The following is an 18063-nucleotide window of genomic DNA, read 5'->3' as shown; positions in this document are numbered from 1 at the left end:
GCCATGATGTCACCATTCATGTCAACTCCTAAATGGAGTGCAACAAATTTGATTGCTTCTTCTTCAGGTATCAGATTGAGCTAGAAATATGTCTTCCTTCAGCATCTAAGCCTGTGTTGTGATTGATCTAGATCCATTGAATGGTGATAAGTTTAATTTGTCAATCTTCCTCCTAAGGTCATCATTAAATTAACCACGATTTCCTCATTTTGAGTATCTCATTTTCATCTCAGCATAGTTTCTATAGGATATATTGCCTTCCATATTTGTGTTCCTCCAATCTTCTCAAAGTTGTTCTTGCATTTCTAGGAAGATGGCTCTCGTTCTCTATGTAGTGGTTCTGTCCTTGGATGGAAAATTGGTATCGAAGGTCAAAAGCGAAAGGGTTGAGGTTTGTCCTTCCCATAACAGAGTTGTCACTATGCACATTTTGTTCTCTGATTACTTTTCCCTTGGCCAATTTTAGTAACGTTTCCTGCATAAGCCAATGGGTTTTGTTGATCTGGACTTGGTTTCCGGTGAACTCTCTTAGAAGATTCATGACTTCTATCGTAGGATCCCCCATTCTACTAATGAAGTGATCCCACCTTCTTCTTCGGGTATAAACTTACATTCACTCCCATAGGTAGGTAGAACCAATGGCTCTGATAACATTGTGATGTTCTAGTTGAATTTGCTCTAACAAATTTCCGTAAGAAGTCTTGAGAGTAATTGAGCGTACTATGTGAGGACTAGTTGTACAGCCTATGAATATACCAAGGAGGGAATATGGTTGACGTATGGCTAATCAATAGGGGGTAAATTGAGACCACCGTACTATATGGCGTTGGAAAATTAGGACACTGAGCAGAGTCCGTATGGTGTATGGAGGGGGTGGTGGTTATATGAGGGGAATTGTGATGACATATGGTATCTACAACAAGATGGTCGTACATTGAAGGCAGTTCATATAGGTGGATGAAAGGATGTCGTGCGGTTGGATGAGGTTGTGTGGTGGTTCTGGGCAGTCCATACAAGCTGTGAGGGTTGTACAGTAGGATTGTGGGAGTTGCCAAATGGAGGGAGAATGATCCTAGAGAGTGTTGTTGGGGTGTACAAAGGAAATACAAGGAGCGAACGAAGGGTGTGCATATTATAACCCACCCTTACAGAGACTAAGTGTTGATCCATTGAGGTACAATATGCAACAGAAATCACAATCGCCTAAACACTATATATATATATATATATATAATAGAGAGAGAGAGAGAGAGAGAGAGAGATTTAGTAAGATTTCAAACAGGAATGGGGTTCCAAACTTGCCATATCCAAAACACTGTCAAATACGTAGAGTAGGGTGAAGATGAATACCACCGAAACTGGGGAAGCTCTCTCACTTCCAAAATGGCGAATAAGGCAAAATTCCATAGAAATCGCAAATATAAATAAATCAAATCGCATATCTACAACATTCAACCTAACGAACATATATACCCCATCGGAGGAAGACTCCTAAAGGAGAAACAATGTGCCAACACATGACATGACATAACACGATGAACACCTACGCCTACAGAAAATTAAAGATGGGCTTGAGATATACATAAATCAATCGGGAACCCAAATACAAATGTTATTTAATTTAATTTAATGACATGAATATTGCAGCTTATGTGGGTGATTATCTTCTCCTTGTCATGGTTTCTCGTAGCCTTGTCTATATAAGCAAGCATCGCATTGTGAGCTTAAGTGCATCCCCCTAAGTCGCAATTAGGAGGGGTGAGGGTGCAATTAATTATTTATTAATTACACTTTACTTAATCTTACTTAGGCTAATGGATACATAGTAGTTTGCATTTGAGATACTTAGGAGTATGGACCTTTAGTTACACATGGTGTGGGAGAAATTCCACTTTAGGTGGTGATAGTTGTTATCACTTTTCCACTTTATGTGTTGTGTCACCTTTAGTGCACTTATCACACTTTATCATCCTCCAAATGTTGCACATAGTAACATACTTCATTGAATAATGGAGGATGGCCCACTTTTGTGGGCATGTGCTTCCACCTTATGTGGGCAATAAGTTATCTTCTCCTTATCATGGCTTCTCATTGTCTTGCCTATATAAGCGAGCATCTCTACATTGTACTCATCCATTATTTATTTTCTACATCAATTCAGTTATTGCATATTGATGAGAATTCAGTTTATTCTTGTCCATCTTTTCTCTCTTATTGTTGTGCTATTCATTTGACTCTAGATCTTGGGTTGTTGCTATTGAAAAAAAATTTAACAATCATTTTGAACTCTCTCATAGGAAAAATAGGCCAAAGGCTTAGAGAAGCACCAAGGTTGTTACCATGTGCACAAATATCCTTTTACTTCAACATTATATTCTTTGAAAAGTTAAACAAGGGTGGACAGATTTTCCAAAAAGGGAAAGAGCCAACCTTCTCATATCTATCTGGAGTCTAGAGCAGCTGGTTGGTTGAACTTTTGAAAACGAAGATAATACCTGCAACCTCCAAAAAAACATTGTAATACAAATACATGTGAAAAGCATACTAGAATTCAAACATAAAAAAATATTTGTGCAACTGCAATCTGTGACAAAAAGAATGGTTCTCCAAGGAAAATCCGTGCAAAAGTTTATATACAAAATTTGCACATTAGCATTTTAAGCTGTAACTTGTGGAGACTGCTGAGAACATACACATCAAAATATTTTGTTCAAGTAACCCTTCAAGAAAAATTCATGTCTTAGAATATTTGTTTGAAGCAAAAGCCTTAGCTTCAAGTCATACAGATACAAAGAAATGGATATATTCTTCAAATGTTTTAAGAGAATCTTTTATTTCAGTTATCCCTTCAAATCTTTATTTGGTTTTAGAATATGTGTTTGAAGCAAAATCCTCAGCTATGGCAAATGAGAGAAAGCAATGGATAGAATCACGGTTGTCAAAATAAGACTCTATGCATCTTTAACAATGGAGGCTAAGTTTTTAACCAATTTTATACTGTCTGCCAAAAACTTTAATACATAATCAGAATAAGATAAAATAACTCCATAGAGTTGCCAAATCCACTTTTCTGCACTTAGGAAAACCCTAGCTCTGGTGGATATGTGGCAAGTTTGTTAAGAAATAGTGGTATATTGGAGCATCCATTTAAAAACTAAATATACCGTACATATCAAATATTTTAAATGCCTAGAATGTATACATCGAGTTAAAGCCCATTTTAGTTTATACAGAATCTAAATTCAATAGAGTATGATCTTCACGTTAAATGGAATGAAATACCTGTTGAATGATTGTACTCCACAATTGTACCCAGCATAGTACTTTTGACCTGCAGCAAGTTTGTCTGAAAATGTATTTCTGTCCCTGTACCTGCTGCCTCTCCTCCATCTGCTAAAATATAAACGTTTTGGCAAAGATTACACACAACTAAGATATTGAAAAAAAATAGAAGCTGACTTTATTATAACCCTTATCAACGATGAAACAAGGTATAGGTGAGTTTTAAAGTACTAGTCTAATCTGGTAAGTTTTTCCTCTATGCCTTACATATTATTCAAAGTTTGTACCTTTAGGCTTCAACCTCATGATCAAGTTTAAGAATTCTGAATTTATGAATTTGATGAATGAAATGGTCTTTTCTCACACACATTGCCCCCAACCTTTTCTTAAGCCCATCTCGATAGGTTAAAAAAAGGCTAACTCTTCCAGTTATTCTCATCTAACTGACCTTTTTCCAGATTTTTCTATTGAATGGAAAGAATCGTTGGTGCTGGTTGTTACAAAATCATTATTCACCTCATATCTCACCTTCATTTAGTAAAAGGGATCCCAAATAGTTTCAAGACAGATTATGTACATCCAATAACATGGAACTTAGTTTAAAAAGATGTTGAACTCTCAATCTATGATGCTAAACTAACAACTTCAAGCTTGGGATAAATTTTAATTATCAATCCCAAACTCATCAATTAGCTTATTAGAGAAAATTATTTGGCTTACCATGGTACTTGCTGAGATCTTTACTATCCACTTTAATAATAATTTGTTTCCGCTATCCAGAGGAATAATCACTAATAAAAAGGAAGGAAAATAAATGAATGGATCTTTTTCATGCAATGGTATTGGAATTTGAAATTTAATGGAGCATCTAAAGGTCATCCAGATAGGTTTAGAGCAGTTTTATTAATGCGCAATCATGTTTTTAGGAAGCAGGACTCTCTTTCTCGGTTTGCCAATGAATAACGAGGCAGAACCTTTAGCTCTTTGAAAGGGGTTAGATTGGCAAAGTCAGTTGGGTGTGAGCACCTTGAAATACAAAAGAAATATGATTTTTTCAATTATTTAGTGAGTGTTGACAACAGGACCCCACACATTTTATATCATGATGGGTTCACATTTTATATCATGATGGGATGCTTCTCTATCTAATGCTCTCCCAAAAAGGGTACCACTGTATTTGCTATTCTCCTACCTAGACTCTTCTAACTTGAATACCTTGCCCCAAATCTCCTCTTGTAGGGAAATCATTCCTTCTTCTCACCTCCAACTCCTTCCTACACTCTCCAGCTTAAATGTTGTTTCCCTTCAGTCCTCCAATGTCCTTCTACAGCTTAAATGCCTTACCTCCTAACCTCTCCAGCAGGGCAACCTCCTTCTGTGAGCTCCTCTAGATCGATTACTATATTGCTGACCTTCTCTTGCAAGGCAACTGCTATCTTCTTCATTCCTTTAAAATGCACCACCAGCATCACTTTTAGGACTACTAATTAGCATTTTGTCAAACAATAGAAGTGGAAGTACAACTTGAACATGCCTACAGGCACTGAGATATCATTTAGGCATATTATAACATTAGTCTCCAACATTAAAATCAAGTTATTCTACCACTTGAGCACAACTCTTGTAACTCTCCTGTAATAATTACAAATTGCTACATCAAGAATGGTCTACAAGATTGAGATATAAATAGCACTGTTGAAGAAGTGATAGTGATGAGCAATAGAATTGCGTCTATCAGCTTCGATCATTGTTTTAGGGAAAATAATGCCAAAGGGGATCACCTTGCTAACAAGGAGATTGATCAATTCCCATTCACATCCAAGATAAGCATAGATTATTAGATAGTGATGATAGGGACATATCCTATTTATAAAAGAATGAATTTTTCCTAACCTTAGTCATTACCTAATTTCCACTATTTGGAGATTATGATTGGATATGGATACATGTGGTTAATTTTCAAGAGTGATCCTTATGCTCTCTGTGTCATCTAGGGTGGCACGCAAATCCTCAGTTTTTGATGCAGATAGTTCTTTGACTCTAATCTTCAAATGCAGTGGACTAGAAGGAATAGACAACACTCAAAAAATATCCATTTAAAAACAAAACGGTTACAACAGATCCCCTTTACAATATGACCACGTGATGTTAAATACCCTGATTCAAAATATATAGTGGCAGGGTTCAATTTAAACCACAGCCAATGTGTAGTGCTTGCTTTTCATTCCTAGAAAAACACCCCTTATTTCCTTTAAAAACTCTCTAAATATCCTATGGCAACCTCTATATCCTATATCCCACCATAATCTACCACCACTTATTCTCTAAACCCCAAAATACAACTAACTAATCGTTGTTCCTATATTCATTCACAAATATAACCAAGTTTAACAAACTGCTAAAACTAATTAATTAAAATGTTGGGAAACAAACAGACGTGTGGGAAGATTTCAAGGCAAGGCAGATGCTCCACCTCATCCTTCCCTTTAGAATTTGAATCTCCTAGTTTAGATCTAATTTAAATGGCCACAATCCAAGATCATTGATAATATCAACACAAGACTATTGTGAATTCCTCGTTCTGTCAATTGCATCAAAATAAGCATGGATGTTATCTAGTGCATAGAGCAGAAGCATGTATACCCTCCAAAAACTTTCACCTCCATCAAGTCTATCATATTCTCAAGAACCTCATTTAGTAATGATTGTCAGTTAACCATACACTTCTATCAATGTCTGCATAAATAATGTGATTCTAGGCTGCTAAAGGGAAGGAAGCTACTTTGAGTTTAGTGAAGTCTTATCCTCATTCTCTTATCCTTCTGAATCAATAATGGATTGAAGATCTGCAGTGAATTGAAGAGAAACACTTGCACCAAAGTTGGAACAAAACATAGTATGGAATGAATGTTAAAGGACTGAAGAACTGTTTTACACATATTGTAGACCAGAGTATTTGGTACCACAACAATCTATCGCATCTCATTGTCATAAATAATCAAATGTGTTGATGGATTAGTTGAACAAGGATTGTGCAACAAAATAATGATAGGAAAAAAAATTATTTTCTCAAAGTGCCTAGAAAATAGTTTTCTTTCCTCTTTTGCATGTTAAAAACCCACTCTTCCCCAATATACCATTGCATCAAGCATTCAAGTGAGACCATAGGTTAGAAACTTAGATGGTTGGAGTGAACCATCCTTTGGACCCAAATAAGGACATGGCTTGCCCATCCTCCAAATTCAATACCTATGCATGTTTTCACATTTTCTCTTCCTCTACATCCAACTACTTTTTGGAGCATAAATCATTCTCTTGTGCCAATTTATCCTCTCTCTTTTCTCCACTTCTTGTAGACTTAGTGTTCTGTTACCCTTCCAGGAGCATTTGGGTGGCATTTGGATTGCCAATGTGTAAAATATTGAAAATCTATAATTTAGTATTTTGTAATTTTAGTAGTTTGAGCATTTAGAGGCCTTTGGAGAGGAATAGCCTAGAGAACTGCATCGGCTTTTTGGAATGGTTGTCATAGGCTACATTCCAAGAAACTTAAATTAGATCTCTTCAAGACCTTTCCGATGGTTCCAAGAAATTTTTTTTTTCCCAATGAGCTAGAAGTATGACCCTGCCAAGTCAGGTACCATAATAAATATGTTTTTTTGAAAATTTGAGCTGTGTGAGTTGTTTTGTCCTCATTCATTTGTCCAGTTCAACTTCCAAGGATGTTGTGACCTTTGATAATGGAAACGTATAAATCTTGATTTTGAGGTGAATAAAGACAGCTTTTGGAGGCATACGTTTTTTAATGAGTTTGCTTGAGCGTGCAGTTTTATGATTTCAGAATACTGCCAGCTCCTAAGGAGGTGGGGGATGATGCCTGACTGAATTGAGATCACTTAGAATTGTTTCGAATGGCCCTTCTACACCCCAAAACATCATTTCTCTTCTCATTTCTTGTCCAACCTTCTATTGCACCTGCACATAAAGTATTAGAAACAAAATTTAATAGAATAAAAAAAATCATATGTGCTTCCTCTTCTGCATTAAGCCATCTAGGCATGCTTTCCAATTTTTCTTTTACAAGGAGATCTTTGTTTCCTAGCTCCACATGATGGCATCCACAAGTCAACTCCTCTTCTACTCTGTCCTCCTTTGTCTCACACCAAATGTATTTGCTTCTACTTCCTTCTTCATTACTCATTCCTTCATCAAGAAAGTGATGATCTTCTACTCCCTCTTAATCAATAACAAGATTCTCCAGACACTCCTCTACCTGTTTTCAGCTAGTTGTATTCTCTGAAATCAATAACTCGTTGTTACATATGGGGCTCCCAATAATTTTTCTCTGCTGCAGCTTCTTCTCTAATGTGGACTGCTTCCATCACTACAACATCTTGCACCTCCTCTAGTGATAGGTTGCATTCCTCTTATTGCAATCTTCAATCTCTTTTCCCATCACATTGTAATCTTCAATACCTTCCCCTAATTTGGGGTAACACAAACTCAGTAGCTCATTTCCACTCATTCTCTTTATCTTCAGTCTGTCTCTTTGTAACTGTCTAGGATCACATTTAAGGGTCTACTGTTTTCTAATACTTTTGCCAACTCTTGAAAGGATTAACGCTTTCCTTGCTCTAGCAGTTCTATCCCTTGGCCAATCATTGCTTCCAGGATTTTCCTCTTTGAATATACCTCTTGCTCATAAAATGCGTTTTTACCTCACAATTCCTTTTCACCTTCTCACAACTCTTTAGTGCCTTCCTGGAGGTTTCCTTTTCTCTATCTTCTTATTATTGCATGTCGCCTAGTCTTCCAACATACACCAGAACTTCTTTAACTGTAAGTATGGTTTTTTGCAGCTTCTTCTACTGGTCCTTGGTTTTTTTTTGCCTTTTCCTTTCTTATTTTTTCTCCCAATATATGTTGTCCTCTTTCAGATATTATGGGAGAATTCCATCTTTGTATCCACAGCTAAATCTACAACTGCATATTAAACTATTAAATCTCTTCCCATGAAGTTTGCTAGAACCTGAGCTATTTCATGCATGGCAACAATCTTCCCCACATCATAGCAATAATATGTAATGACCCCTACCAATAGGCCACTAAAAGCCTCTAGTGCTGAACTAAGAAATTTTGTCAAACACTTGGCATGCAACTGAAGACTACTACTGAAAGTAAATGCTGAACATAGCAAATTGCTCAAAACCATATGTCATTCATATATCAACAATTTGCAACAATGCCATACATATTTCAGCCAATAATATGATCATCAAACCCTAGGTTGGCAATATAGATAGTCTAAAAATTACAATACTCTTTCACTTGCAAAATCCTAGCCTTCCTTTGATACCAATAATGCCAAATCGTAAACAAAGACAAGTACAATGTAAAATAGGAAAGTGCTGAAGCTATATTTTGTACTCAACTGAAAACATACATTTCTTGGAAAATATGCCAAATGCCAAATGAGAAGTGAAGAACCTGATTGTAGATGGCTATAATAATTTTTACCAATGCTGAAGATGCCAACACCCAAGCCAAAGTCACCCCAAATCTGAAAATGTACTTCCTTGCAAATTTTCAAAAATGTCTAGGAGTTTTGAGAAATTCCTTAAAAATAAATCATGGCATTTTGGAACTCCAAAATGCACCCATCTTTATCTCCTCGATGATAGAAATCCGATGCAAAAATACCCAGAATGATATGCTGAGTAATGAGGAAGATATGAACAAAAATGTGGTTCCAAAGCCCTATCCTGAAATTCTGAAAATTGGATTAGACTTGTAGCAAAAACGAACCAGCAGCTCTAAATCTTTCCTCCACCACAATTAAGCCTTCTAAAGATGTCCTGCAATCAATCCATGACTAAAAATGAATAGTCCTCAGAAAATGCCCTCCTATAATTTCAGGTTTGCTGAAAGAAGCCTCCTAAAATTTTGGATTTGCTAAAAATGGCTTCCTATAATTTGAGACCTGCTAAAAACGGCCTCCTATAATTTCGGCCCTACTACATGCCCTAGCTGAAGTGACCGTAGTATCAACTCCAAATGTGCAACCCTTCAAAATATATTTCACCTCCTCAGTTATGCAAATCCAAGGGAGACTCCATTCCCAAAGACTTAGTGACTATTTGAAACCACTTGGCGCCATAATAGACTATGTGACTGAATTACAATTTGATGTCAAGGGAGAAAATACAAACTGGATGATCAAATGCAAGACCCATAGGGTCTATTTATTCACTTTTCAGTAGCTTCCTCTAGAAGTCACTTAAACATTCTAGAAGCATCCAAATATTCTTATGAAATAAAGTGCACTTTTATAAAATATTACTTTATTATAAAAAGTGCATCTCAACATCAAATTATAAAACTGGGCCCGAATAAAGTAACTTTACTTTATAATAAATGTAGGCCCAAATAACTAATCAACTGTAAGGACAAAATACTGCCAAATAGTTGCTGGTCAACTCTCTCCACATCACCACCAGTGTACGAGAGCCTGTGATAGACTGATCCGGCATGCTAAACGATGTTAGCCAAAATGAGGACATGATAATTTCGGACCTGCTAAAAATGGCCTCCTATAATTTTGGCCCTACTAAAAATGCCTCTTGAAATGTTGAAATACTGAAAATGGCCTTAGGCCCAATGATGCCCTAGCTGAAGTGATTGTAGTATCACCTCCAAATTTGTAACCCTTCAAAGGATATTTCACCTCCTCAGTTATGCAAAATCCTTAGGAGACTTCGTTCCTAAAGACCTAGTGACTATCTGAAACCACTTGGCTCCATAATAGACTATGTGACTGAATCACAATCTGATGTCAAGGGAGAAAATACAAACTGGATGATCAAATGCAAGACCCATAGGGTCTATTTATTCACTTTTCAGTAGCTTCCTCTAGAAGTCACTTAAACATTCTAGAAGCATCCAAATATTCTTATGAAATAAAGTGCACTTTTATAAAATATTACTTTATAATAAAAAGTGCATCTCAACATCAAATTATAAAACTGGGCCCGAATAAAGTAACTTTACTTTATAACAAACGTAGGCACACATCACTAATCAACTATAAGGACAAAATACTGCCAAATAGTCATTGGTTGACTCTCTCCACATCACCACCAATCTATGAGAGCCTGTGATAGACAGATCTGGCACGCTAAATGATGTCAGCCAAAATGGGGACATGACATAGTATTCCACCATTATCCTTTGCACAACCTCAGTTTTTGTCTATATGGTCTCTTTTTATTTTCCTGCACACTATGCTGTCATCTTCCGTATCATTTTGTAAGCTTTCACTATTTCAACAGGGGTAATTCTTCCCTTACCCATGCATTCTACGTTGCCTTCGTTGGTTCACAATTATTGGCTGAAACACTTCGAAAAATTACCAGTCTTCTTAGAAATTGCATGTGAGCCTCTCCCCAATGCCAAAATTGTGCCACTAATAAATCTCCATGTTGGTTTATTCCTTAATCTTCATTCCAACATTCTCTCTCATGGATCTTCTTGCTCTGATATCAAACTGATGCAGACACTTCTCTGGTTCTTGCTCATATAGTGTTAAACTCCCTCTGATTAAGAACAAACACAACAGATGGAAAATAATTCGGACAGGGGGAATATATAACTCAATAAGTATCCGTTCGAAAACAAAAGAGTTAAAACAGATCTCCTTTACCACATGACAACATAATATTATATATCCTAACTCACAATACCCAGCGGCAGAGTTTACTGTAGGCCACATCCAATGTGTAGCATTACTTCTCATTCCTCAAAAACTCCAAAATGACTAATCATTATCCCTAATTCTCTACAAATGAAATGGGGATTTTTAACAAACTGCTAAAATTAGTAAAACTAATCCTCAACAAGGCTGAGCAACAAACAGACATGGAGAATGCATTCAAGATAGATGCTCCGCATCAGTTTTATTCACCTTGCTCCTGGGTGTGCATTATGGATATAACAGGGATGTTTTTGTGAGTTGTCTATGGTTTAGTAAGTTTTTATCTATAGCATAACTTGTGTTTTTGTGCAGAGTTTAGCAAGATGTAGAAGGCAGCATGAAATTTGGCAAGGCAAGATGTAACATACCTTATAGGGGTGCAGTCTGAATTTGAGACTCGCGCGCACCTCTGAGATTATCTACACTGCTTTTCCAGATTTTGTGAAAGAAATTGTACGCGAAAATGGATTGACTAATATAGGTTTTTATCGAGTGGGGGCTTCGGTGACAAAAGATTTTTTGTTAAGAAGTTTGTGAGGAGTGTTGGTTGCTTGGGAGTTCATGGATAGATTCTACATACCTTCTTACTGGGATCTGATTCTGATGCAAATCAACCTCTATCCCGCAGAATTCACCTCAGAGAAACTTTTATCCTCAAAATTATACTCGGATTCTGCAAATAAATTCCAGCAGAATGCCCTGTTCCTGCAATTCATGCTCAACACAGAAAGTATTACCAAAAACTGCAGGGGGGAAAATTTAGGAAGAATCATGCTTTAGGTTATACCAGAAGAAAATACGAGAGGTTTCATTTATCAATTATGAAAAACACATACCGAATTTGTGAGCACCCAATATAGAAATATTTTATAAAGGTCCCAAAAGGAACAATCCACGACACCACTAAAAATCTTCCTCCTACACCTCCGTCCTCATTAATTGCTACTCCCCCCAAATAAAAGTTTACCCAGAATAAACCCACATCAAGGCCACTATATGGCCGTTAAAAAACACAAATTTCACACAATGAACATGACGGACTAACAGGAGAGCGGAGGAATCCGCCATAAAGGGGTGGTTACATCAGGTTCTTGTTTATTTTGCAGGAAGTTTTCATGGATTCGATGGGCAATGGCAGATAGTATTTTGCTCTTGAGCTCCCTGCAAAGCCCGAGCAGTCTAGAAACTGTTCGTCAAGAGGATTTAGCAATTTATGATCATGAATTGGCGCATTCCCTTGAGAGAATGCGGGTATTTGGCTCAATTCAGTGGATTTACTATACGAGGTTAATTGCTAATGGCATTCAGCAGATGGTTGAGGACACCATTGTGGAAGCGGGATTCAAATGGTTAATCGAGTGGACGGGGTTTATGCTTTTGTGAATCCAATGTAGTATGCCTGGTGTGTATTTTTTCTGTTTTGTAGTTGATTTTCCTATGGTTGAAGAGGGTGGTGCTTGTTTTTTTTCTTAAAGCTCTCTTGGGATTCCTGCAGAACATGTAATAATCTTTATAACTGTCTTCATGTATTTATTTATCTCTCGACTATATAGGCTCTATAGAGCCCACGATTTAATTCTACATAAATAAAGGAAAAAATTGTTTCGAGCGTGCATCTACTAGCTTTATAATATTTCAACAATCATAACCTTAATTTTCATCTGTGATGTTTTTGAACGGTTAAGTAACTATTCATCTGTGGTGCTTCATTCATTTGCAGCGTCCAAAGGGCCTAAAAGATTCGGACATCGAGGACCTATCTTATGAACTTTTGACGTCCCCATACACTGCGTTAACTTCAGCCCTGCCAGAAACTTTCAGCAAAATTCGCAACGGCAAATTACAGACAAATTCTGAGGTTGTAACTCCTTACAGAGTAAGAATTTACAGGCATCATCCCAGCAAAACCAGAAGAGAGTCAGGCAAGCTGGTTAACTTGCCAAAAACAATGGGCGGTCTTCTTAAACTAGCTGGCAAGTTTTTCCTCATCAATATTTTGAACTACAACAGTTCTCTCAGTTGTGCGAAAAAATTGCTTTATAAAAGAAGCGATATAAATATAATTAATATAATTTTTTGTTGGGAGCATGCAGGTCTGAAATTTGGGTTCCATCCTGTCAAAGTATTCAATGAAGATGGTGCAGAGATTGAGGCCATAAATGTAATCAGGGATAATGACATGCTATTTTTTGTTGATAGGGAAGAGCTTGAAGAAGCATTTCATCTTAAGTTTTTTTAATAGTGTTCTCTTTTAAGGAGGATCTTACATTGTCTGTAAGTTCATTTTATTATCCGATACAAGATCACGAGTCTTGATCGCAATCTTTTCAGTTGAGCCGAAAAAACTGAGTATTCTGCCAAAATTAGAACTCGATACCAGACTCATTCCTTCTAATAATTGTGCGTTCTAGTGTAAGCTAAAAATTGTTATATGGATGATCTCAACAGATTGGGTGTTACACATCAGTAGGGATGACACTGACAAAGGGCTCTTTGATATATGAATTTAACATTGTATAAAAGTACTAAAGACTACAATTGTTCTCAAAACTTTTCAACAATTGTTATTAAAATTGTAAATAACTCCTCGCAACCGTAAATGCAATAACTTGTTGAATAAACTTACAGAAAATTATGCAATTTCAGAAGTCTGGACAAGTGGTTTACGTTACCGCACTTGAACAAGAATCAAAGAACATCATCACAGAGAATAAGACGACTTGGAACAAATAGTCTCTTCAAAATCTTCAAATGGCATGAGTATATTGGAGCTTTACTACCCATTTTGTATGGGAATCCCCGGAGAACTATTACACATTTTGTGTAGCTTACTCCCTCGACTATAAAATGCTACAGAGTATTATTTTTTTGATGAAAGAAGCCAATGTGAAACTACGACGAGTTTCAGTTGAAGAAAGTTATATCCGTGTATTGCCGTGTAGATAGTTGGCTCTTCTTGAGAAGAGCTGTGCTAATTTGAAGAATCAAATTCAAGTCCGATGGATTCTCGTAAAGCGATGATTTCACTGTATGTCTTTTTTTCCCCTTTTTTTGGGCGAAACCTATGTTTATATTAATAATAATAATAATTGGTTTAAAAAAGGCTCCCGTAGAAATGAATGTCTAGTATAAAAAAGAATGCAAAAGAAGAAAGATTGCATCTAGAGCGAATATCTATCAACACCAATGATTCTTAACATTGTGAATCCCAAATTTAGATCTCAAAAAATAAACCCATTACATCAATGTTCCAAGAGAAGGCTGCTATTCAAAGTTCAAATCCCAAACCACTGTCTAATACCTGAACCACAAAGCAAGAACAGATTTAAAATAAAATACATGTTGATTACATTGTGATTACAAATGAGCCTGAAACTCATATGAAGACATTTGGTAATCCAATCATTAACTGGTGTCTGAGAAAACACCACAGAGCCAAGCCAATAATTGTCATAAAACTCACCATCATTGATCTTCATCTAGAATTCAAATTGAGACCATGGCATTAGCAGAAAGTCATCCGATGCAAGTGCAAGTTAGGTCCCTGAATTGTAGACAATATCTCAAAAGAACAAGTGAGATTCATAAAAGTAAAACACGTGAAATCACAGAGAAGCCAGGGTTTACTATCAAATACTATTTGAAAAGGGTTCAACAAGATTTTAAGCATATTCTTTTGTCACTTCACCATGTGAGCATCACCTAGATCCAATGAATGCTAAGTGTTCCATTTATTCTCATGAGAGATAGATTCTTGTGAATCGCTACTCATGAAACATGGGTCAATGAGTTTGACTCAAAAAGTACACAGATAGCAATATCACTATGTCTATATTAGCTAATATTCATATTTATTAATAGATAAAAATTAATTATATGTCATTATAGAAAAGAATGTATGCATTAATTAGTATTAATTAGATGTCATTGTAGAAAAGAGAGTATGCTTTGTAATTTGTACTTGACAAATTGTATGTAATATAATGTCATGGATGCTAAATGCATCTGTGACAATTATTTTCTAGATTGGAAGAATCAATTTATCCCCCCTTTAATGTATGTAGTGGCTGATAACCAACTAAAATATTATTATATAGAGGTGGTTGAAAATAAAAACTATGTCCCCTTGGTAAGATACAAGTTTTACTTTGGTGTTTAGACATTGCCTATAACATGTAGTGCACTAACTAAAACTTTTATCGTGATTGGCAATGTTGATGTGACACACCCTCCAATACCATGCAGACAAAGTTATTGTACCTTGTTGTAGGAAGCTAAGGTAGCACAACAACTTTGTACACTAACATTGAGAGAATGCTTGTGCAAAACTTCATATGTTACAATTATAGAAACTTAACAAAAATAAACAAAAATAATAGGTATACCACAAAAAAAGTGTTTTATATGGGGATTTTTTACATTACACTCTAAAAGCTACCCAAAATATTATTTAGAAATCAACAATAGATTACAATATACTTGCAGAGCAAGCTTTTGACAGGTGAATCACCAACAACTCAACAACTATTAGACTCTCATAATATATCACAATATATAGTTATAATACAACACCTATATAAAATAGGGTTGTCTTCAAGGGAAAACAAAGTGCACAAAATGTCTACCATCAAACCTTTGACCTAATGATAAGCAATCATGATTCACAATAGAAAGCATTGTTCATATGTGAGAGAAAATATGTTGGAGATGAGGGACATTTTGTCATATTGACTCTAGAAGACAATGGTTGATGTTGTCCATATTATCTTGATAGAGTACTTAGATATGGTATTGTAATATTTGTTTGCTAAATTATACATTGGGTGTTCTTTTTATATTTTTCTATTCTTTTCCTTCTTGTGTATATTTTCTTTTTCTTTTTTGTTAGCCTTAAAGACGAACTTGTTTGCATGATTTCTCTTTTCGTATTAATGTGGAAGATACTTGGTTTGTTTTATGAGTTTAAAGTGCTTTCATTTTGTATTAGATATTGTTTGTGGAAACAACTCAAGTAAATTATTATTTAATACACATCGATTGGTTTTCTATGGTAGCATCCATGTTCTATGGTTTTAAATTTAGTTAATAGGATGGACTCACAATATTTTGCACTCTTATACATGAATTAATAGTTTATATGTAGTTGCATGAGTGGATTCATTAGTTGCATATTGGTATGTGTTACAAACCTATGATATATTAAAGTTACAAATAGACATATGTTTTGTATATCGTTGCATGTTAAGTGGATCCATGGTATTTTGGAGTTTTGTAATCTTGTATGTTGTAGACTCATGGTTGCTTGGGTCTTAATGGATTTGCACGTTATGAATTCATAGTCCTTTAGGCTTGCACGCACATGCATGTTATCAATTGTCATGTCCCTCCCTTAGCAACGTAATTATAACAGGGGATTTGCCTATCATTGACTCTCGTAGGCAAATAATTATGTGAAGAGGGTCGAGTTGTCTTCCAATTAAGAAAGCGGGGCCTACTCATTCAAATATTAAATAAAGGTTGTATTCTAACTTTATAAAGTTAATTATTTAATTTTATAAAGTTAATATTTGTAGTGCAAGATGATTTCGGATGATTTCCAGAAACTTCCCGGCAAAGAGATAAATAAAGGACATAGGGCTCCCTTTGAGGCAAGCAGTTTTTGGATTCGATTTCTATTTTCAGTGGAGCAATTTGTAGTCCCCGGCCTGCAAATTCTTAAGAGGTCTCTGAGAACGGAAACTCTCTTAGATCTGCAATTTTGAGGATGTGGAATATCATCCGAATTATTGCAATCTGAAAGTGATACTGCAGCCACTTTGACAGGGCAAAATTTGTGGCCTAAGGCCAAGTGGGAGATTCAAGAAGAATAGATCACCATACCCCAAGATTGGAGCAAATTCGTAGAAGGAGCCAGAGTATCAATCAAACCAGATAAGAGTCTGATATCCGTCTCCAATCAGAGGGGAAATAACTAGTGACCGATCCATATTTCATGCAAGCAACTCAGACTAGACAAGGGTGCGAATGAAATTATAAATCGCATCAGTATTGTGGCAGACGAGAAAAATCCGCAGTGCGGCAGCAACTATAAACTCAGGTTGTAGAGAGCGGGTTAAGGAAAAGTCTAAATCGTGATTAGCAGGTGCTCCTTCTGAAAAGTCATGGGCGGATTCGGCCAGACACGAAATGAACAGGCCGCGACTCAAAAACTGGGCCAGTACTAAACTTCAGACCAGCCACCACGATCCTGGACAGAGCCAATACCGCCGGGCAGCATTTCTTGCGGATCTGGGCATCGTTAGCACATCTGCGGCAGACCCAAACATTCCTACTGCCGGCTCCGCACGAGTTCGGTGCTCATATCCGACCAATGGACATCGCTGAGTCTGAGCACCGATATTGTACTTGGTGAATGCCATTTTTCCAATTGCAAGATGATGGCGCCAGGCATTTTGGGTCACCAAACAGGTTCCCATTTTATGTTTTGTTGACAGTGCTACAAATGTCGATGAATAATGAGATATTGTAGACTCTTTATTATATGCATTAGCTGTGATTTTCCTGGTGTAACAGAGTTAGGCAGTAATCCCAAATAGCACATTTATTTGAAGTAATTAATTTCCCTAGTATAATAGTGGTCTTGATTAGCTAGGGTCATTTCAGTGGTATCAGAGCAGTAGTCCTGCCATCCTGACTAGGTAAAAAAATTTCCGGAGTTGTACTCGAGAACCATATTCAAGAATAGGGATATGGGTGAAAGACAGAGTCCGCCAAGATTTCCTAGAGTCGACGATGATGAAACCAGAGAATTTTACAGAACCATGACTAACGGACAACAAGAAATAACTCAGACACTACAGGCTTTGACTACCATAATGGAAAGAGTTATTCAGCCCAGGATTCAAGATCAAGGAAGAGGCACATCTGATCACGATGATAGGAGTGTGGCAAGATCACAAGGTGCTCCTAGGCGCAGATCATGGACAGCAAATAGGCCTACTCGTCCCACCTTCTTAAGGGAAGAGGCTCAG

The 18063-nt window shown here is 36.5% G+C and overlaps 1 protein-coding gene and 1 long non-coding RNA gene across 3 annotated transcripts in view; one reads left to right on the top strand and one right to left on the bottom strand.

The window, feature by feature from the left end:
- Window positions 1-13582, top strand: part of LOC149529008 (potassium channel KAT3-like) — a 43993-nt gene extending 30411 nt beyond the window's left edge. Inside the window, exons 10-11 of one of the 2 annotated variants that reach the window (XM_089811077.1) lie at window positions 12753-13005; window positions 13126-13582. In XM_089811077.1, coding sequence (XP_089667203.1) covers window positions 12753-13005; window positions 13126-13271 — 399 coding nt within the window. In that variant the 3' untranslated portion in view covers window positions 13272-13582. Of the gene's footprint in view, window positions 1-12752 lie in introns of both variants that reach the window. The other variant, XM_089811076.1, reaches the window with a different exon arrangement.
- Window positions 3278-13795, bottom strand: LOC149529007 (uncharacterized). Its single transcript, XR_016359075.1, has 3 exons — window positions 13659-13795; window positions 11613-11737; window positions 3278-3390 (listed from the first exon to the last, which is right to left on the bottom strand). It is a non-coding gene; the product is annotated as an uncharacterized LOC149529007 (long non-coding RNA).
- Window positions 13796-18063: the final 4268 nt, after the last annotated feature.

Source organism: Cupressus sempervirens, chromosome 11 (genome assembly GCF_028749045.1).
Source record: "Cupressus sempervirens isolate cs-2001-9-10 chromosome 11, ASM2874904v1, whole genome shotgun sequence".
Classification (NCBI taxonomy): Eukaryota; Viridiplantae; Streptophyta; class Pinopsida; order Cupressales; family Cupressaceae; genus Cupressus; species Cupressus sempervirens.
Note: the sequence above shows the minus strand (reverse complement) of the source record. Positions and strands in the feature narration are given on the sequence as shown.